Source organism: Medicago sativa, chromosome 2 (assembly GCF_051527215.1).
Source record: "Medicago sativa cultivar Bolivia chromosome 2, Bolivia_mono, whole genome shotgun sequence".
Classification (NCBI taxonomy): Eukaryota; Viridiplantae; Streptophyta; class Magnoliopsida; order Fabales; family Fabaceae; genus Medicago; species Medicago sativa.
In genome coordinates, this window is record NC_140750.1 from 31191037 (window position 1) to 31214416 (window position 23380).

The 23380-nt window shown below is 35.1% G+C and overlaps 3 protein-coding genes across 5 annotated transcripts; 2 read left to right on the forward strand and 1 right to left on the reverse strand.

The window, feature by feature from the left end:
* Nucleotides 1-616: 616 nt before the first annotated feature.
* Nucleotides 617-10320, forward strand: SMU2 (RED family protein). 2 transcript variants are annotated; one of them, XM_085744363.1, is made up of 11 exons: nt 617-804; nt 921-1058; nt 1149-1198; nt 4562-4673; nt 4791-4839; nt 4965-5054; nt 6416-6484; nt 6570-6693; nt 7047-7405; nt 9047-9430; nt 9860-10320. In XM_085744363.1, exons 1-11 carry the CDS (start codon nt 758-760, stop codon nt 10133-10135), a joined length of 1698 nt encoding a protein of 565 aa, XP_085600489.1. In that variant the 5' UTR covers nt 617-757; the 3' UTR covers nt 10136-10320. The 2 variants fall into 2 exon arrangements, with proteins under 2 accessions (XP_085600489.1, XP_085600490.1); XM_085744364.1 differs by having other exon boundaries at nt 635-800; nt 903-1058.
* Nucleotides 10321-11711: 1391 nt separating this feature from the next.
* On the reverse strand, nt 11712-16570 carry SLD5 (DNA replication protein-like protein). 2 transcript variants are annotated; one of them, XM_085744365.1, is made up of 7 exons: nt 16387-16570; nt 14684-14957; nt 14310-14432; nt 13859-13941; nt 13617-13726; nt 12175-12265; nt 11712-12093 (listed from the first exon to the last, which is right to left on the reverse strand). In XM_085744365.1, exons 2-7 carry the CDS (start codon nt 14861-14863, stop codon nt 11997-11999), a joined length of 684 nt encoding a protein of 227 aa, XP_085600491.1. In that variant the 5' UTR covers nt 14864-14957; nt 16387-16570; the 3' UTR covers nt 11712-11996. The 2 variants fall into 2 exon arrangements, with proteins under 2 accessions (XP_085600491.1, XP_085600492.1); XM_085744366.1 differs by lacking the exon at nt 16387-16570 and adding an exon at nt 15139-15198.
* Nucleotides 16571-19195: 2625 nt separating this feature from the next.
* On the forward strand, nt 19196-22023 carry LOC146946214 (SH3 domain-containing protein PJ696.02-like). The gene is made up of 4 exons (XM_085748169.1): nt 19196-19897; nt 20601-20801; nt 21265-21460; nt 21674-22023. Exons 1-4 carry the CDS (start codon nt 19196-19198, stop codon nt 21856-21858), a joined length of 1284 nt encoding a protein of 427 aa, XP_085604295.1. The 3' UTR covers nt 21859-22023.
* The last annotated feature ends 1357 nt before the right edge of the window (nt 22024-23380 follow it).

Sequence of the window (23380 nt, forward strand, 5' to 3'; positions counted from 1 at the left end):
GTTATTATCAAAAGAAAAACTAAGTACTCTCCACCTCAAAATAAAAAAAACTAAGTACTCTCATCATCCTAAATTATAAGTGGTTTAGACTATTTCACATAAATTGTTTTGACTATTTCACATAAATTAAGAAATGTAATCAATTTTGTATGAGAAATAAAAAGTATGTTATAAAACAAAATATGAATTATTTTACAAAATTATCCTTCATTGAAGATATGAAAAAGATTAAATTAGAGAAATGAAAAAAGATAGAGTAATAAATAGTTAAAAATATAACATAAAAACGACTTATAATTTGACACAAATTTTTTCCTTCCTAAAACGACTTTTTTTTTCCTTCAAGTGAGCTAAATTTCACCTATAATATGAATAAGTATTGCGCTCGGGATTCGAAACCCGACTCATGTATATAATGCATTGTTCTATCAACTTTGATATGTTAAGAGGGACAAACGGCTCATTATCTAGGAGGGAGGAACTTATTAAATTAATTCTCTATCGATAAAAAAAAAAAATCATTGAATTAGCTTCAATAAAAAAACCCAAATTACTTTTGTTAAAAAAAACCAAAAATTACTTGTTTTCTATCTTTTCTTCAATTCCTCGTTCAATTATTCCTGAAAGCTCCTTCATTCACAAGCAGAGCAGCTTCCCATCTTTCTTCTCTCGTTCCTTCGCAAAACCCTAAACCAAAAACAAAACTCAATCCAAAAATTCAATCTCACGTTTCAACACTTTCAATCGAGTTTCCAATATGACACAATCGAAGAAAAATCATAAAGATAAACCAATTCGCCGCAAGTAAGTTTCATCAAATCTCATCTTTTTTTTCAAAATCATCGTTTTTTTATGGAGTGGGAGAGTCAATTAGTATCTTCTGCGGGGTGCAAATAGTAAAGTGTTTGGATTTCGTACAGGGAAGAGAAACCAGAGGAACCAGAATTGCCGAAATATAGAGATCGAGCTAAAGAACGTAGGGAAGATCAAAATCCTGATTATGAACAAACTGAACTTGGTTTTCATGCTGTTGCTCCTCCTGGTACCGTTGATATCAGGTAAAGTTTCGATTTTCGTCGAAAAAATAGTTTTTTTTGGATACCCTTTATTTGTGGTTGGTGTTTTCTAATGTTGATGATGTTTTTTAGGGCATCTGATGCACACAAATTATCTATTGAAAAGAGCAAGTACCTCGGAGGTTCGTCTTGTACTTTTATTTTGTTCTACATTGATTTATAGTATCTTGGTTTGTGCTATGGTATAATGAAATTTTAACAAATCGGTAGTGTAGAAAGAGGACCTGTAGATTTTGTAGTAAGGTGAGTAGATAGATAGAGGGTATCTGAGAAAGACGTAGAAAAACTATATGAAAAACTATTAAGAAACATCTAGATATTAATGAATTGGATAGAGATATGAAATATGATAGAATAGAACATTATGATGTTGTTTGATCCATGTAGCCGACTCCACTTAATCACACAAGGCTTGGTTGTTGCTGTATTGTTCTAAAAGCTGCCTTGGTTTGCAAATAAACAGTTAATCTTAAACAGTGTTGTCGAATAGCAGCGTTGTAGTTTAATGAAATTTTAACAAATGACTATTGTTCTTAAAGCTGTCTTGGTTTGCAAAGAAAGTTATTTTAAAAGTAGCATTGTCAACTGGCCGCACTATAGTTTAATGAAAGTTTAACAGACTGCTATTGTTCTAAAAGCTGTCTTGGTTTGCAAAGAAACAGTTAATCTAAAATCAGTGTTGTCAAATTGCTGTGCTATAGTGTAATGAAATTTTTGGCTTTCTGCCGTCAGTCATCGAGTGTGCTATAGTACTGTAGCATAATGGAATTGGAACAAACCGATATTTTCTGCGATCTGCGATTGACACATTGCGTAAAAGCTTGTTTTAGGTCTCTTCTGCATGTTCATAAAATTGTTAATTACCATATAATATTTGTTTCTGGTAAGGTTTATTACTTTGGTGCATTGGAAACCTAAAAATAAGATGTAATGTAAAGTCAACATTCACTTGTTGTTGTCATCCTCAACAACAACAACAACAACAACAACAACGCCTTATCCCACTAAGTGGGGTCGGCTACATGGATCAAATGCCGCCATAATGTTCTATCAAAGACCATATTTGGATCCAACTCATTGACCTCTAAATCTTTTCTAATGGTTTCTCTAATAGTTTTCTTAGGTCTTCCTCTACCTCTTTTAACCTGACTCTCCTCCATTTGATCTACTCTTCTTACCACGGCGTCTACGGGCCTTCTCTCTACATGTCCAAACCATCTAAGCCTATTTTCTACCAACTTTTCTACTATAGGTGCTACCCCCACTCTCTCTCTAATGATGTCATTCCTAATCCTATCATGTCTAGTCTTACCACTCATCCAACGCAACATCCTCATCTCCGCTACGCTTACTTTACTCTCGTGTTGGCTCTTAATCGCCCAACACTCCGTACCATACAACATTGCCGGTCTGACTGCTGTCCGATAGAACTTTCCTTTCAGCTTAAGTGGTACTTTCTTATCGCACAAAACACCTGAGGCTCTTCTCCATTTCAACCACCCAGCTTGAATACGATGATGTACATCAGCTTCTATTTCTCCGTCATTTTGTACTATGGACCCAAGATATCTAAACCGTGTAACTTGGGGTATGATATGATCTCCAACTTTCACCTCTAAGGTAGACCCACTTCTCCTTTTACTGAAGTTACATTCCATATATTCCGTCTTGTTTCTACTCAGGCGGAAACCGTACGCTTCTAAGGCTTGCCTCCAAGTCTCTAGCCTCCCGTTTAACTCCTCCCTCGACTCACCAAGCAAGACTACATCATCTGCAAAAAGCATACATCTCGGTGCTAACTCTTGGATGTGTTCCGTCAGTACATCCAAAACTAAAGTAAAAAGATAAGGACTTAGGGTTGACCCTTGGTGCAGTCCTATTGTTATGGGAAAATCTCCGGTATCCCCATCCTGCGTCCTCACACTAGTCGAAGCCCCCTCATACATATCCTGGATAGCTCTAATATAGGCAAATCTCACCCCTTTCTTCTCCAGGGCTTTCCACAAAATCTCTCTAGGTACTCTATCATACGCCTTCTCCAAATCAATGAAAACTAAGTGCAAGTCTTTTTTATCCGTCCGATATCGCTCCATCACGCGTCGAAGTAGGTAGATCGCTTCCATAGTCGACCTCCCAGGCATAAAACCAAATTGGTTATCCGTAACGTGAGTCTCTTTTCTTAGTCTTCGCTCAATTACCCTTTCCCATAACTTCATGGTATGACTCATTAGCTTAATTCCCCTATAATTCGCGCAATCTTGTATATCCCCCTTGTTCTTATAGATTGGAATTAAGGTGCTTCTTCTCCACTCGTCCGGCATTTTCTTCGTCCTCATAATCTCGTTGAAAAGTTTTGTGAGCCACCCAATTCCTCTATCGCCAAGACTTTTCCACACTTCAATAGGTATGTTGTCCGGCCCAACTGCCTTGCCATTACTCATCCTTTTCAACGCTTCTTTGACAATAATTCAACAACAAGAAATGGATCGAGCTACGTTGTAATTTTTTTATCATAAATCTTATATAAGAATAGAATCTTTTAATGCTTTTTTCTATAGGTTATTTGGGTCTCCTTCTATACCTAGTTATTAGAATCTGGATTATATTTAATTTGCTCTAGCCTCCTAATCGATACATCTATAGGTGTCTTCCAAGAATCTCAAAAATTGTAGATGAGTCTCTACTAGTACTCACATTTTTAAACAATAGGGTCTACCCGTACTTTTTCTCTAATAATTTTGTTTCTACTCTTACCTTGCTGTTTGATCACTTATCCTTTGTATCATTCTTATTTGTGCAACACTGTACTTACTTTTTCATAGGCTTTTTACTACCCAATATTCAGTCTTGTAGTTGTGCGATAAAATTGTCATCTAATTCTGACATCTGAGTGATATTTTTCTATCAAACGTTACCCTAAGTATTCTTCCATTTCATCTACTCTGGTTGGATCTTGTAATTGACATCTGTTGGAAATTCCACCTTTACTGTGATCTCCCCCTTGTCGCCTAATTGCGACATTTGAGTTGCCTTGTGTTGTCTTTGAGGGGGTGAATTTAGTCCCACATCGGTTAGATAGGACTCTTGATAAGAGTTTATAAAGAGGAGGCACTCCTCACCTTACAGGTCGGTTTTGTAAGGATGAGTTATGCCCCAAATTTCAACAACATCTTCTGTTTCTTCGTTATTTTGTGAATTAGACCTAATATACCTAAACCATGCTACTTACTAAATAAGTAGATTAGCTTGAAATTTTGAATTTCCTATGCTGCATGTCTCATAATCTTTTCTTATTCAGGTTTATGTTCTTATGCTTTTGATTTCATTTTGACATTCTTGCTTTTTGATAGAGTATTTGTCTGTTATCACAAGCCTGGTTGTGGAATCAGTACACGTAGAGATATTTGCTTTAACTAAAACATGAAGCCCTAACTGAATGTCTTGTGTTAATAACTTACCTTGATTGCTTTAATTGTATTGTTCAGGTGATGTGGAGCATACACATTTGGTTAAAGGTTTGGATTATGCTTTGCTGAACAAAGTAAGAAGTGAGATTAAGAAGCCAGATGCTGGGGACGATGGGGATGGGAAACCCAGGTGACTGAGTCAGAATTGTCTGTAGTTGTTGTTATGTGGTTGTACTGCTATTGATTAAGCATTTTATTGTCCTTTAAAAGTTGTTTAGTAAAAATTGTTCTTATGTTTTCCTGGCAGAGCACCCAAGGAAGACCAGAAAGTGTCAATCCGCACAGCAGTTGCTAAGGTTCTTTTGTAGATTTATATATAATAGGAACTGGAGAATGATTTTACAATTTAAGTTGAGATTGAAGCTTATAGTTGAGAATTATTGTCAGCTGTTGGTATTAATACTTTTACTCTTTATTTCAGTCAGTTTATCAGTGGATAGTCAAGCCACAGACCATTAGCAAGACAAATGAGATGTTCCTCCCTGGTCGAATGACATTCATTTATAATATGGTGAGTATTTACATTTTGTTGATAAGGTTCTGTTGTTTTACAAGAACATATGATGGATACACTCTTATAATCATAGAATTGGCGTGTATAGTCTTGCAGCATGTATGCGTGTGTACTTGTGATCCAAGATACGAACATTTTGCCATCTGCAATCTACAGATGTTGTCAAATGCTCTTGGTTTGTGCATGATTATGTGTGTAGAAAACTGTTCTTATAATTATTTGAGAAATGAAAGGAGTGAATCTTGACTATAGTTTATATGGGACAGAGAAGACTCAAGATTAAACCATACGACTTGATATTTTAACTAGTGGCTGGTACTAGTACATATTGCATCTTTCTTTGTTTTGATTTGGATGTGCATAAAACATTGCAATGGTTGTTGGACCTGCTGGGTACCCACAAAATATCCATGATGAGTAGGGTAAATCTGATGGCATAGGCATTTTCTTGTACTTCATTCTTGTACTTCGTAGATATAATCTCAACTCTGAACTCAATGCTAAAATAGCTAGACAGTTGTAAGTTATAAATCCATGTGGACTGATTCAATCAAAGGAATTTCAAAATAGCTCCTCTTCCACACAACCTCAAGAAAAAATAGTTAATGAAGAAACAGCTACATGCAATTATTGCAACATGCATATGGCAAGTAGAAGATCTGATGGAACAGCATAGAGATATAAGATAATCATCCTGTTGAAAGAGCAAAATATAGATGGGTTGTCTAATTATTTGAGTAACTATTATTTTGACCAAGAGTGATCAAGAAAAGACCTTATGAGTATCTGCTATTATTGGAATATTTTTGATGTTTGTTAATTTGGATGTTTTAAGTTAGTAAAATGTTCTGGTTTTATTTTAAAGAAATTTGAATGGCTTTTTGTTTTTTTATAGACTTATTCTTAGTGATTAATTTGTTAAGGGAGGATTCGTTAGTAGCAAGGATTCTGCCCTAAAACTCCTTCATAATTCTTCTTTGATGTTCCAGCCCATACCACTGAACCACTTCTTTGGAGACTTTTGAATGGTGTTTTAGTCGAGTTCTAATAATGATAATTTGTTATTATAGTTAAAATGTGAGTAATGGGTAGGAGTACACACACTTAGGTACCTAGCGGGTAAGAATACTTTTTCAATTATGGGTATGTGGATCAGTATTATAGTACCCTAGTCATTGCCATCTCAGTGATAACTTAATAATATAATACTCAAAGTAATGATAGGAAAAATCATTTGCGAAGTTCAGGGTAAAAACTCATGTATAGACTAATGGATCCAATCTTATTATATATATAATTTTTTTTTTTTAAATTCTCTAAAAGCAATTTTCTGACATAACTTATGTTTAATCTGGTAGGAGAGTGGATACCATCATGATATTCCAACGACCTTGCACCGTAGTAAAGCTGATTGTCCAGTGCCCGAGGTTTGTGATCCTGCATTTACTCTTACGTTTGTCAGCTTGTCTATACTTACATTTTCCTGACTTGCTTTGCGTTTATTTGGAACAGGAAATGGTTACAGTTAATGTTGATGGATCTGTTCTAGATCGAATTGCTAAAATAATGTCATACCTTCGTCTTGGTTCTTCTGGAAAGGTCCTAAAGAAGAAGAAAAAGGAAAAAGATGCTAAAGGTATTGTACCAAGAAGATTCTTTGGGAAGTAGGGTTATTATCTTATAGATGCATGTTAATATTGATTCATACAGTTTTCATCCAAACCATGTTTCTGTTAGGTGCATTATTATTTTATGTAAAAGATCACAATGGTTTTTTTTTTTCTTCTTCGCTGTCATGATTTGTGGTGACCTTGTTTTTGATGTGGGGTGAAAAGCTTTTGATCAGTTTGAGAGACATAGGTCAATGATGTTAAATACTTTCCTCCCTTGTTTCTTTTCGAAGCATCCATTATCTCCTATTTTATATGCATTTTACTTAAAAAAAGGATTTAATGGTTAATAAATTCCTTACACTCTCTTATTACCCAGGGAAGTTTTTGGCTGTTGGTAATGGATATGACAAAGAGGATAAGCTGGCAAAGGTTGAAGGTGTGGGGACAAAGTATCATACAGAAAGAGAACCTATCCTTCCACCTCCACCTCCCATGAAGAAAAATCCTATTATTTCAAGAGAGAATCAAGGTCCAGCTGTTGCTAGAGAAGAAGATGACGACATTTTTGTTGGTGAAGGTGTTAACTATGTGATACCGGGTCCCCCAAGTCCTGTCTCTGAAGACATGGAAGAATCTCCGAAAAACAAAGAAAGACCTCAATATTTCGCTGAACCTGAACCTGAACCTGTTTATGGTCCTATCCCACCTGTGATGGATCAAGGATGGCAAGAAACGGTAAGTTGATGCTATGCATTTTAATTTTGGATTGCTGATTTACTTTGCAACATAATTGGAAAAATTTCCACATTCCTGTTATAACATACATGTTGTCTCTGCTCACGGAACAAACATTTTAGTATGGATACCCTTATTTTCCATTTTCTTCATTCTCATCGTCTTCAACACCTACTCGTTCATTATCATTCATTTGGAATAACTAAAATATTTTGTTCTCATTTTGAGATTTTACTTTTCACATTTTTTCTTTACCCACAGGGCCGTTTTTTTAGGCATTGTCATCATTCAAGTTTTTATTCATTTTCAAATACCTGTTTTCATGTGACCACTTCTCCCATTTTCAAATCTATTGTCCAGTCCTACATTTCTCTTCGAATCTAATATCACTGCTGCGAACTTCACCCAACGTTATCAACCATGCCTTCATTAGATTACCTATTATCTTTCGCACAGGTCCCTTCAAGAACGTCACCATTCTCCTCTAGTACTACTTCATCTAGTGTAAGTCTTGCACTGGGTATTGAGTTTGCTACCCTTATATCTTAATACGAGTCTCGAACCTATTGCAAATTGTGAAACTGACCGTCTCGATGGCATGATTTTCCCAACAGAAAAAGTCAATCAATCTTCAAAGCTTGACCCACTTTTCCATCTCAGTTTACAGCGCCGTCATATCTTAATTCATTTATGAATGACCTGGTTCAAAGTTGACCACATATATATGGCTATATGCTTGGTGTCTCCTCCCTTGTAAATTAGCTTAGTCTTCTTCACAAATACTTCTCTATGGTGACTCTCCAGTGTCAAATTCATTCATAGAGTAGGGGTACAATATTTATTAACCCTAATTAAAGGCTCCTATAAATCTTCTCATTTGGTCCCCTCACCACCCCTATAAAACACAGACTAAGCCCTAAGAGAAATGTCGGTTGTAGATGCATTTGACATATTGTCTGCACATGGTTTTTAATCATGCAAAAACTGGTTGCAATGAGGAAATACTCGCACAAAGCCCATGAAACACCAACAACTTTGTCATGCCCTAAGCTAGGTCATGCCCTAAGCTAGGTCATGCCCACTCTTTGTAAACTTCTTTCCATTGAGATCTTTGTCCATGTCTCATACATGATACATTAACTTTGTTTATTGAAGGTAGATGAACAGACTCCTTTAGGGATCGATCTTCTTTGAGCTCTAGACAAAGTCTTCAAAGGATAAAATTGAATACAAGTTACAACTATGTGTTTTTCTTTTCCCACTTGAATCCAGCTATACCAACGACAAACCCAAAAGTTATTTAAGGAAACTAAAATAACTGACTTCCACATCAGATTTCAAGTGGCCTTAAATGTGCCATATGGGGATGAGTACTGAAACAACAATAATATATGGTATTCCATTAGTCACCTCATCACTTGGGGATTACAACTCTTCGCTTTTGGAAGAAAAAAAACAGTGTAAATAGGGACTAAAAGTAAAAACTCACATGTCGGTGAGGACAGAAGTTAGTTAAGCCAAATTTTATATGAAATCCAGAACTATTAAAAAATTAATTATATTATCGGTGCTTTTCTGCTTGAATTATGTTTGATGGTGCATTGAGTTCCTAACTTATTTTGTTTCACTGTCTGGTCTCAGAATGGATATGATGTAATGCAAACACAAGCCATGGTTGGTGGCTACCAAGGGGAATGGCAGGAGTACCAGTATGCTGAACAACTGGCTTACCCTGATCAATATCTTCAGCAAAACATGCAGGGTTATGATGGCCAAGCAGATGTAAATATTCCACAAGATCCACGCTTTATGACTCAAGAGGAGAAGGATCGAGGTTTAGGATCAGTTTTTAAACGAGATGACGGGAGACTTCAACAGCTGAGGGAGAAGGATGCACGTGAGAAAGATCCTAATTTCATCTCAGAGAGTTACTCTGAATGTTACCCTGGGTATCAAGAATATAACCGTGAGGTAGTGGACAGTGATGATGAAGCTGACTTGTCCAAAATGGATATGGGAGGAAGGGTAAGTAACATCTGCTTTTCTCATGAGGAAACTTCCTGTATTTCTTTTTATTTGGTTGAAGTGGTGTACAATATATCTTGTCATTATTTCAGTAAACTATTTCATATAAATCAAAATAAAATAAAACAGTGACAATTATACGTTGATACTTGCATCTTTTAAAAAATAGCTACCACAGAAAAATAATTTTGATAAAATTGCTTACTAGTGTTGTCAAATATCGGCCATGGTGGATATTGGTGGTGGATTTTTTGCTTTCCATCATGGCCAATTTTGTGAAGGATGGCGGCACCATACTCGGGTATGGTGGCGCCATATTTCGTCTGGTATGTCAAATTTTTGGCTTTCCTCCATGGTCCACCATCGACAGCATTACTATAACCAATTGATGTGTTGAAAGATCCAATACTGAAATGTGCATTCTGACAGGCAAAGGGCCGACTTCATAGATGGGATTTTGAAACTGAAGAGGAATGGGCTACTTACAACGAGCAGAAGGAAGCAATGCCAAAAGCTGCATTCCAGTTTGGTGTGAAGATGCAAGATGGTCGGAAAACTAGAAAGCAAAACAAGGACCAGAAACTCAACAATGATTTGCACAAGATCAACAAGATACTCTCAAGAAAGAAGATGGATAAGGAAGGGGGCGGTGAAGGTGGCGATTATGATGATGAGCCAACCCCTGGAAAGAAGGTTCGAGTATGAGTCCTATTCACCAGACAATGTAGTATTATTTTTTGGCTAGAATGTAATGTAATCTTTATATATTGAGATGTTTATTCAATTTATATATCTTCTTATCTTACGATGATGAGCCAACCCCTCTTAGAAACCTTGTTAAGACTGTTTTCTCGTTTTCATAGATTGAAAATAATTGGCATTAATATCAACTGGGTGTCTAAACTACTACCAGTTTTCACGAAAACTGAGGACATAAATTTATGTCTGGCTGCTGAATAAGTGCTGATTGGCTTGATTTTCGAATACTAAGGGAGGGAATTTACTCATCTAGTGTGTTAATTTTGTGGAGGACGGTTATATTGTTGATATAAAAAGCAATTTGTAACTTTTTACTTTCCAAACTTTTTCCTTTAATATTTTCTCATTAATTTTTATTTGCTCAATCATCTCATTAATTCATTCATATTAGGTGTTTTCTTTATAAAAAAAATAAAATAAAATCATTTATGCTATGTTTGACAAATATTATCAAAATAGTATGGTACAAATGATAACATGGCACCTTTTGGTTTGAAGATGTTAAAAAGAAGTAAACAAGTATTTGTCCAAAAACAGATAGTAGAAAATAATATTAAAAAACATAATTAAATAGTAAATGCTAACTTGTGCCCTTGAGCCACAAGTTTAGAAACTAAAGAAACATTTTTTTGGAAATTATGCATTCAATGCATTAAAATTTTATCTTTTAAATACAAAAGTTATATTTTAATTTCTTTTTTAGCTTCTTAACCTTTGCCCTAAAGGCACAAGTTAACATGACCCTTAAAACGGTTTGTTTACTGATCCATTTTATGAAAAACTATAATTGAACTATGACATGACAGAACCATAACTCCTAAGGCTCAAACTCAGATCAGCCAGATCAATTAAAATTAAATCAAACAAAACCTAAAATTAGAGAACACTAAAATCACTAATCAAAGATTCCTAAATTCAAAAATAGAAACAAACTAAAATTAAAAGGGGGAAGAATTGAAGCTCCACCGCCATTCTCGTTGTCTCAAATTCCGAATAGTAGCAGTGTCATCGCCACTCTCAGTCACACATGCTGCTAGTAGAAACTGAGTAGCATCTGTCATGAACAAAATCTCCGCCATAAAACCCCTTTGTGACCGCCCAACTCAATGAAGCTCTCTGTTATTCTTCAGTTTCTTCTGTATTACAATTTACGATCCAACACCCTAGAGTACATTTGATTTTATTTTTCATAATTTTATGGGTTTTGTCTGCTTTGACTCTTCAATCTTCTCTTTGTATTTCCATTACATCTTTTGACAAATGTGTCACTTTTATCTTGCTTTTCCAACGATGATTACATTTGCTTATATATGTAACATACCAGATTAAGGTTTCAATTTTAACTTGGCTCAGTTCGGTTAAAAAATACTGAATCAGTTCATCGTACTGTTATGGCAGTTGAGTTCGGTTTGAAACAATTATTAACAGTTCGGTTCAGTTTTCTCTCTGAGCCAAACCATGAAGTCCTAAAAGAATAGTTAAGTCACCACAATACTTCTGCACCATGTCAAAACATTGGTAATTTTTATGGCAAAATTTTTTAAATCACCACTATTGGCAAATATTGCTCGCTATTCTGCAGATCTTTTTACAACATAAATAAAAACAGTGACAACAAGTACATGAATCAGGAAAACACCTACGGAATAAATCACCACGCTTCCAGTTTGACATTTTGGATCAACTCCATAAACAGTATTAAGAAAACGGGAATTGTCACGAGTGAAATTCTAATCTTAGCAAGTAACAATAGCAATAGAGGGCGTCTCATGAGCACCATTGCACCAATATCAACATTGTTCACTTGTCATAGTAGATCAATTTTCCCACTCTCTACAAGTGGTTTTATCGATTTGTAACAAATGAAGTAAAGGACATCAGGCTCCATCTCAAACAGCTTCGACCTGCAAGCATAATCAAATTAAACAGCTTTCTAACTTTTAAAAAACAGGAGAAAAAAATTCATGCGAGGAAAAGATAATTGCCTGTCATCAACAGGTCCATCTTCAAGTTGAATTCCTGTGAGATATTCTTTACTTCTACACAAAACAAACGTGTCTAGTCGGGGTGCTGGAACTGAAACATTCAAAACAAAATGTCATTGTAGATGGTTCGTTTATGTCAGGAGACATCCTAGTGTCAAAGACATAACATATAAAAAGGACAGCATGATTTATGGTAAAGCAGATCCAAACCCTCAATTAGCAAGAGAGAAAACACAAATGGAAAAAAACGAGGGAGAAGCCTCTCTAATATGGTTTTTCATGGAAAGGAATCTACAATAATTTAAATGCATGCGCAACAACTAAGCCTTATCCCACTAAGTGGAGTTGGCTACATGGATTAAACGACGCCAGACTGTTCTATCAAATACCATATTTCTATCCAAATCATTAATCTCTAGATCTTTCTCAATAGTTTCTCTTCTAGTTTTTCTAGGTCTTCCTCTACCTCTAGTGATTTGACTCCCCTCCATCTGATCTACTCTCCTTACTACAGAATCCGCGGGTCTTCTCTTTACATGACTTGTGTCCAACTGTAGTTATTATCAGTAAAGCTACAAGGTTTATAAAATAGCCAGTTGCAAGCAGTAATAAAGTTCGTTAGGTGTTGCCCAGTGCTAAGCTTATTCCGAGAACAGATGCTCTCTTCCCATAACTAACTAAATGATTCTCCAAGATATCCCACTATCTTCTTCATATCCAAATATAACAGAACCCATCACATAAATGATCCATCTCTCTCTGCCACATCAACATTTTTTCCTTCACCCTTCTTATGTTTCTTAACATAAACTCTCCACACTGTAGGTTTTAGGCAGCTCATGTGCTAACTGCACATTTTGGCCCACACTCTCATTTAGCCCCTTCTCTTTTCAATTTTTTAGGTTTGCATGGTTAATGAGACTTTTCAAATTTCTAGGTTTCCATGGTTAATGAAAGATTCTGAATGTAAAAGTGACCTTTGAGGATTAGCTATCAAAATATTCAAAATTAAGCACAACCAAAGGTCATTAAGTGCTTACAGGGATATAAAAATAATCTCTATAGCCATCACCATAAAGTATTACATCAAAATCATTTAGCATCATCCTAATTTGGTAATGGAAGGATGAACAGCCTAAGGGATTCATGCACTTTAAAACAACTTCAAATCAAATATGCAAAGAAAGCTACAAAGCATGAAGTTTATAAAATGTTGAAAAAATAGTGCTACAGAATTGATCATCATACTTTGAGTTTAATTCATTCAATCCAATCATTTCAAAATCTTTCATATTACTTGCCAAAATGGTAACAAGAAATTTTCTCTCATAACAGACTGATTTCAGAAAAATCAAATTTGAATACCTACAGTCCTAGACAGACACAAAATGGTCCATAAGAAATAACAAAACCAAAAAGGACAACTAATAATGGTAAATTACCCATGTCATCCTCTTCACTAATGACAGATTGTCTCTCATAAGACTGATAATTTTCAGGTAGTTTTGATAGAACACTGCTCTCTAGATGTTCCTTCAGGTCATCTGTGCACCTGCACCCAGAAAACTAGATTAAAAAACACCAAGTAGCCTACATTGCTATCTTTTAAAACACATTGATAGTCAGAAAAATTTCTTGTTAAAACACATTGAGCTATCTTTTACAACACATTGGATAGCCTTACCTTTCAGTGAAAAGTTTCTCATCCCTAGAAAGTCTGTTCCAAAGTTCTTGAGTTTTTCGGATGTGGAACATGTACTTTTCGATCTGCAATATAAATATGGTTGTAAAATTAAACAAAAAGCAATCTAGTGAATATAGCAATAGGTCATGCTACCAGTATTCAAATATTTCAACAATTAATGTGTATCTTAATTACATAAAACCTATGATATAGGTAGAAACTAAGGTGGTAAAAAATATTATCTCGCAAATAGAGGCTATACCGAAAATCAAATTTCAATCTAGTTAAAGATTAATAAGGCCGGTGTTAATACTTGAGGGTAAGGCAACAATAAATTATTGGTTTGTTTTTCTTAATTTCTATCAAATGAACTAATTTAGACTTAACAGTAAACACCCATAAATAATCCTATCACTTTGAGTGTAAAAGCTAAAAGCCTATGACTGATTACCTTCAGGATGCGGATGCGGAGATATGACCTTAATAGAAACAAGGTTCTATCTAAGTCCATCTGATACAGAGATACAGAAAGAGGGTCACTACCAACAGACAATTTCTCTTCCACAGTTTCTTCCTGTAAAAGGAGAAAAACACATTTATTAAATGTGAAGTAACTAGGAAAACCACCAAAACATCAATGAAAGGTTACTAATGAATGAAAAACCGACAATAAGAAATTTAAGTTTCTTTTCTCAGTTCAATATTTTTTATAAAAAAAAAACTTGAACTTAATATCCATGTCTTCAAAATTGAAATTCATTTCAGTTGGTAAGCTATCATAAGAAATCACAAAAAGTAGAAGGTAACAAGTTTTCGAAACGTTACCATCAATTCAATCTGTCCTTTGACGCGGTTGATCAAATCAGATTCAAAACGAAGAATCTCGGGGGCTGCCTTTTCGTTACGCCATGCTCGCTTGAGAAGCTCAACATCAGTGGTTGAAATCAAGGCATCATAATCGTCAGCGAGCGATGATTGTTCTCCTTCCGTAGATCTTGAACCCATGGATCAAAATTTACAATGAAAATGTTCTGCAAGTGTTATTTTTCAATTTTGTTGCTCAGTGCTATTCAATGAAAAGAACCAAGAGCATGGCCACCTGAAAAGAGTTAAGGAGAGAATATGTGTAAATGTGTTTTTTTGTTCTAACCTCATTAGATAAAGTGATGGAACATGAACAGTGTCAGAATGATGTTCGACAGCGGTCAAACTACTGATAATTAAATAATTTATAATTTATTTTAATACAATATATAAGGTTTTAAGTAGAGGTTCGTGACCACAGTCTGGACTGCGACGTAATAACTTTTTATGTTAGTGAAATCCAACGCGTCCATGACTGAATCTGCATTGATAATATTCTAATTAAATAATTAATATAGTCCCATAAGTATAACTTGGTAAAAGACTACAGACACATTTTGATATGTTGGGGGTACCGGTTCGAACCGACAATTCCCAGCTTCTTGGCACTTAGTGCGCACTCAACTACATAACACGGTAGAGTTAAACATGGTAGCCATAAACATTGTCATCAAACATGCTGCAAAATGTACTACCATAAACCACACATCTTATACATTCTTTAAAGCAACAGAATTTTCAATCACCCAAATGTGGTCAGGGGCGGATGTTGCCTAAAATATTGGGAGGTCATATATAATCAATTTTATCATAAGTTTTCCTCTTAAAAGATGCACCGATTTTCTTATGTATAACCAATGTATTGTTCCTAAAAAATACACAAATCAATTACTACTAACATAAGGCGGCAATAAATTCAACAGAATCTTTGACAACAAGAATGATGCTCTATTCAACACAAACAGAGACTAATTAAATTGTTAATTGACTTAATAAAAAGAGACATATACAATGTATATCAGAAACCCACATAACAAATGAGACACAAATAACTGGGGACCCTTTAATGCATCTAGCCTCCACAAATTTACACTTTAGGTACTGATTTTTTAAGATGGCCACCCATTGTTTGCTCAAATTCAGATGCAAACCCCACACCATTTTATTCAACATAGCAATATTATTATATCTAACCTTTCTACACCTTAATCCTCCCAGTTAAAGAACCATATTAAATATCAATTGATACAAAGAAGAAGAAAACAGAGCGCATGCGTAAAAAAAAAAAATAGCAGAAGAAGAAGAACAGCAACAACTAACACCAAAAGTGATTCAACAGAAGCAGACATCAGTAATTTCGCAATGAATCATCAATTTTCACAAAATATATAGAATACAAATTTCCCAATTTTCAATTTCTAGGATTCAATTTTTCCCCAGTTATTAAAGAAGAAACATAGAATAGTTTGTATTAAATGAATATGACAATTGAAAACAAACAAACCTGAATGGATGAGAGAGAGAGAGAGAGAGAGATAGAGAGAGAGAGAGAGAGAGAGAGAGAGAGAGAGAGAGAGAGAGAGAGAGAGACGAAAGTGGGGGTGCAATTAACAACACCCCATCGACTAAATTGACTAAAAATGAAATATTTCAACAGTAGATACCTGCTTGTTCTGTGAGGGTCGGAACTGTGTGACCTTCGTGCTGCGGTGCGTTCTCGATGTGCGCGGGAGAAAAGAAGGTGATGTTCTTTATGGAGGGAAAGTTATGTAACATTGAGTCAATATCCATCACCGGATAAATCCTATGGTCCATATTTTGACATGTGTCCGGATAAATGTCATTTTTGTATTATATTAAAAACACAAAAACAAATCAGAATGAGACTATGAGAGACTGAACCATTTTTCACGACCCGTTCTTCCTTTCTACCCTACCTCGTTTTCGTTTCAGAAATGATATTTGAACAACCATTTTTTGACAACTTTTGTGACAACTTCCTTTCTCATACTCATATGATCATTCTACTTTATCTCTCTATTGCTTTGATTTTTGTGTCACTTCTTAAACTTCTTTGTAAAATTTGGTTGTCCAAATAGTTGTCACAATAAATGGTTGTTCAAATAACATTGCTCTTTCGTTTTGATTTGTTCACAAATTGGATTGGATTTTCTAGAAAAGGAGATATGGAAGAAAAATACTCACCAACAAACAACATAACACTGTATACACACAACAACATTAAACAACCATGGTTACACAATAATCACAAGAAATATAATCTTGCTAGCTTGCTTATTAAAAGAAAGTTAAATGGGTATTGACATTGACGAGAATGAAAATCCATTCAGTGGATTGTGATTTTCTAAATTATCTTCTCCGGTATCTCTAAAATCCATTCAACGTGCTAAATCAGAATCATCTTGATAGGAAAAAAAATTGAGACATAGAAATGAAAAGGCGTATTTCAAATTTCATTGAGCATTTATTTTTACCCAGTAAACACTGAACAAATTCGCGGTGAGAATGATGGCGCACGACAACCAAGACGGCGGCGAGCGGTGGAGATAGCGACCGGGTACTGTAGAACGGGTACTGATTTGTGAAATGGGTCTATCAATCTAATTTTGTTTTTGTTTTTTAACATAGAAAAAAGGTTGAGACATGTGTTTAAATCTGAGCCATGAGATGAATCCAATGATGGATATTGACTCAAAGTTATGTAACTTTCCCTCCATAAAGGTATACAATCAGAATCTTTTTTTAGGGATTTAAAAACGGCGAAGGCTTCATTGCACGAGTAACTTATGTCACCTACAGTGCGAGACTACTGAGATCCGTTGGATTAGAATAGGTTTCAATGGACTTCTTCACCTCTCTTCTGCACTATATTTGAATAGTTCATGCTTTTACAACACCTAACAATAATTATCTTGTTAGTCGAAATCGACAAATACCCCACTAAAGGTTAAGCCCTTTTTCCCCAATAGACGAAAGGTCAATTGAGTGCTATTTTTGCCAAGGAAGGATTGTCAAATTCTTTCTTGAGTCTACTGGCTAATATGTGGGTCTTGAAGACATCAGACTGAGTCAAAGCTCAAGTAGAAATTAACATTGAGGCATTAAACCAATGCTCACCGATTATAGCGCCACAAGACACAAGAAGCGATAAACGAAGCATGTTTTGAGGAACTGCTCTGCACTTTAGACCTTGTCAACGGATCATGTTGTGAAGTTGAAAGCTGAAAGACAAACATAGGGCTCCACGAACACCTAAACGAGGATAAACTCATGCTCTACCCACATAAATAGCCGAACAAGGTTGTACACCACATCATTTTAGCCTGTAGGAATAGATTTGACTATCAATACTTAGTATGTACAATGTATTCAATAGACAATCAATCAAGACACAAGCTATTTTCTCTATTTATCCATTTACCACTTTTCCTTAATCTTAGTTTAAATGCATTTCTTAGTATAGTAACAAAAAATTCAAAAACTATCGTACTTAACGAAAGGGAATCAACTTCAATCCCTTAAAGAAAGAGAATTACAGTTGAGGACGTAAACTGATTCCTCAACTAATCTCTAGCTTTGTCAATAAAAATATCCTTCTGTCACTGTTATAAGCAAAAGTTAAATTCATTCAATAAATGATGTATGTAGTTTATATATAGACCACATACATGATTTATTAAATGAATCTAAAAAGTCAACCTTTACTTATAATAGTAACCGGAAGGAGTACAAAATAAGATCATACTAGAATCTATATTGTTTTAGTCGCTATGATCAATTATTCAATTAAGGATTGACCATTATTAATTACTATTAATTTAAATTATTGTCTTGTGTTATTAAACACTAATGATCATCATTCTACCAAAAAAAAACACTAATGATCATTTATCAATGATTTCAATGTCAAAAAAAAAAAATATCAATGATTTCATTGGACTATTTTTTCCTAGTGAACTATGATAGATTTGACCATTCTGTTAAGCACAAAGAGAGGTCCTGTCTCAACTGTTTAACTATTAAAACATCACCTCATTAGATAAATGATGTGGAGGAAACCTACATGCTAACGAGGATAGTCATCCCTCTTATACTTGTTTTCTCTTGACAACTACCTTATGCTAAAGGTACACCGTTCATAAGCTATAATTTACATTGTCAAAGTTCTAACATCTAATCCATATAATGGCCCATAATTATTCCAAAAAAAAAAAAAAAAAACTAATCCATACAGTGGCCAATAGTAGAACACATTTGGACTGTCACTCATTTGACTGTTTTGAAAATAGTGTATTCCCTCGCTGCTCCATAGAACGATAATCCGATTCCAACGTATAATTCCGTCTTCCAAGGTTACTTCAACTTCCCAACCTATATCCATTAATTATTCTCCTTAATTTAGGTGTTCATTTTCATTTTCATTTTCTCTATTCTTTTCATTTCCTTTGTAACATGCAATTCTCCAATGATGATGCTAATCAAAATCATAGCTATTGTGAAAATGCACTAGGCATTTTTGATGGTTGTTATGAATCAAGTGATGATTCAATTGGTATCATACCCTCTTTCACAAACAAGCCTTCTCAGGTTAACTTGAAGAATGTGATATCTAGGGCATTTTCCATTTTAACTGGACGAAACAAAGCATCGGAAACCAATGATGTATCATTCCTTGGTGTCGGAAAGGATGGAGACATTGTCGTTGACCCTTCGGTGTACATGCCAAGTGCACCACCAATTGAGATCGATTATAGTGCTTATAAAGCGGTGCTAGAGGTCGAGCCGCCTGAGTGGCTTCGTGATAGTTCTGCTACTGCTTGTATGCAGTGTAGTGCTCCGTTTACTGCGCTTACTCGTGGAAGGCATCATTGTCGATTTTGTGGTGGTGTTTTTTGTCGGGGGTGTACGAAGGGGAGGTGTTTGTTACCTGTTGCGTTTAGGGAAAGAAATCCGCAGAGGGTTTGTGATGCTTGCCATGGGAAGCTTGATCCTGTGCAGGATTTTCTTATCAGCAGTATTAGCAATGCTGTGCAGGTTGCAAAGCATGATGTAATGGATTGGACTTGTGCTAAAGGGTGGCTTAACCTTCCTATTGGTTTTTCTATGGAGGATGAGATTTATAAATCTTCAAATACTTTGAGAAACTACTGCAAGGTTTTTTTTTCTTTCATACTGCTTTATTTAAGATTGCATTGAGTGACATGTTATTTTATTTCATTGATGACTTATCCTATTGCTTGTATCTATGGAGCACCAATGCTTCATAAATGGAAAATTTTCGGTACCAACACATATCCGATATTTATATGCGTCTGATACCTAACATAATATCTTCGACACTTGCTACCAACTAAAGACACGTCGACACACTAATTTGAGAAAATGACATAATTTAGTGTAGTGTCCGACACCAGGACACACCTAATCCTAGGAGTGTCCGTGCTTCATTGAATGTCACTTGATACATGTTCAGTACATTATTAACTACGTTTTTTGTGACAGATTCATAGTATAAAATTATATACCATGATACAGGTGGCGAAAAACATGTAGCTAAGCATACTTGTTATGATCATTTTTTTTAATCATCAAATATTGAATTGATATATTATGATTTAATGAGCAATTAGCAATGTAAATGTCTCTCTACTATTATTTGCCAACACATTTATCTTGAATTTGAAAATTTTATGGTAAATGTATCCGTGTCCTACTATGTATCTGGGCTTCTTAGGATTGTATGATATTTGTTTGAGTGATTGCTGCTAATGCCATCAAGTATGGACTGTGAATTATGATCAAGTGATTTCTTTGTTGCTATGATAATAGTAGATTATTCAAATGTATCTTCTGGTAGGTTGCCAAGTCCAATCCTGAGAAGTCAATCCCTTTAGCCATTCTTAAGGAAGCCAAAGGCCTAGCAATTTTAACAGTTGTCAAGGCTGGTGCATTGCTCTCATACAAACTGGGTACTGGTTTGGTTGTTTCGAGAAAATCAGATGGATCATGGTCAGCACCATCAGCAATATTTTCCCTAGGTTTAGGATGGGGTGCTCAGGTAATGAATCATATATAAGTAGATTTCTATGATGTGTAGAAATATAACTCTACGGTTGTGCTCATTATTTTGGATTAATGGAAAATGAAGAAGAAAGAATAGCATGTGTCAAGTAATTTCTTTTATTAGTATATTTTGTATGCTGATCTTGCGTTTGCTGAAACCTTTGCTTAACCAAATATAATAGGAAATCATTAATAATACAATATTAAGACCCTGTTTGGATAAGGAGCTTATTTAAGTGCTTGTATATAAGCTATTTCTATGATAAAAAGATAAAATAAATTTAAATTGTTTTGATATAAGATGCTTCTTTAAGCTCTCCCAAACAGTCTCAGAAATGCTTATGTCAGTAGATAAGTTCAAATATGTCAATCCATACAGGCCATAAAATCAAAACATAACTGTTAGGTGTACGCGCCTACTTGTTGACATGCTTACGATTTCTCTGCGATTGACACAGATTGGAGGTGAACTTATGGACTTTATTATCGTTCTTCGTGATATCAAAGCTGTGAGGACATTTTGCAGTCACATGCATTTTTCTCTTGGTGCTGGTTGTAGTGCTGCTGCCGGGCCTATTGGAAGAGTTCTTGAAGCAGATATTCGTGCTGGTGACAGAGGTTCTTGCATGTGTTATACTTACAGTTGCAGTAAAGGTAGTTTGCCGTAAAACTTTGTTTCTTATCTCTTAACCTTCTTTTGGATGAACTGAAATGTCAAGAACAATTGTTATGCAAGATTCATTTAATTACATAACCATTAGGCTATTTTGTGCCATGTTAATAATATTCATACTATGGCAACCCACTAGGGTTGGTCTAGTGGTATTGACTTGGGACCTGCTAACATGGAATGTTCTCAAACCGTAGGTGCATTTGTGGGAGCGTCATTAGAAGGAAATATAGTTGCAACGAGAATGGATGCAAATATGCAGTTTTATGGAAATCCATGTCTCACCACATCTGACATTCTTTTAGGGATGGTGGACAAGCCGGAGGCTGCTGAACCATTGTACGGGGCTCTTCAAGACTTGTATTCCAGTTTAAGCTGTTAGTTCTACTTCCAGCTGTATGTAAATTGCACTCGTCATTCTATCCGCTGTATATATAAATCTGTCACATTCATCGAGTTCTTAAATGTGGTTCCTCAGTTAGCATATTTGAAGTCATTAGGGATCATGGAACAATACTTGAATTTTATATCCTGATGCACTTGACAAATAGACCAGTTTATCGTGTGAATATGTTAATAACTTTGTGCATAGCCAATGGATTAAATAAATTATTAGTTTTGTTTCTTGAAATTTTATATCCTTATTTAGAGGTTTCTCCGATTCGAATCTTCTCTCTCGATGCAGCGGTGCAATTACATCGAATTTTTTTTGCCGCAATGTTTGAAAGAATTCGAGTCCAAGGTTCCTATGGAATTTTTTACATTGAGTGGTCATTGATTATTGATACCAGAATCGAATTACCAAAAAAATAGTGCAATGTTCACTATCAATGAATCCTTGTAGTTTTAAATGTTATGCTTTGACTTAATTCTTCCAACTAGCAACGTAATCTATCTCTGGTTATGCACTTCTATTTTAGACTAAACATTCAAACACTTTTTTTTTTTTTGTTTTTTTACTATATTATACTATTTAGTAGTTAAAGCTTGAACTTTGGGTCCTAATTTTGGGTTCCCTGGGAGGATAGCTTGATATTCATGTTGTCTTTTGACAACATTGACAAGCTTGGAATTGTGATACCCATTATCATGTGGGTCATTTGATGTGCTAGAAATATGATTTTTTTTATGATATCAATATGCCTCTCAAGGTAGAGGCTTCTTTGTCGAAAATCAATGTTATGACTCGTGATGTGACTCAACCATTCAGCGGCATGCATAAGGAGATTACCAACAGTCAACCTCGGCTCATTGTTTGGTAAAGAGGCCATTATGGTTCATATATCCTTAATGTGGATGACATCGCTCAAACTAACCTACGGGCTTTTGTGACTTAATTAGAGAGTCTGATGGAGAATCTATGCGCGATTTCCATGGTGATATTTGTTACTTGAATATTTTTCATAAAGAAATTTTGGCTTTGATTCACGAGATTCAAATTTGTTGGGACAAATGTTTGAAAGACATTGTTTGCTATACTGATTCTATGGAAATGAGATAACCATTAGTAAAGAGTTCAAGGTTTCAACTTCGACACACTCTTAGGGAAGGGAATAGGTGCGCTGACTATTTAGCCAAGTTTAAAATAAGGTCTATTAATGATATGTGGATTGTTTCTTGATTCAGGGATAGTACGAGTGTTGCTTATCATTGCGATCAATAATCTTTTTCTTTGTTTTCTACGTATGTATTTTCTCTAGTAACAAAAAATAAAATAAAATAAAATACTCCAAGAGTCTCTGAGTTCAACCATTTAAACTACGTCTGGTGACAATTTACAAATAAGTTAATTCTATGTTATAATACATTTAAGGTAATTATTTTGTACCAAATAGATCTATAAGTTTTTTTTTCCGTCAAGATAGATCAAGAAGTTTTTTAATTTTATCAATTTTATATTTGCC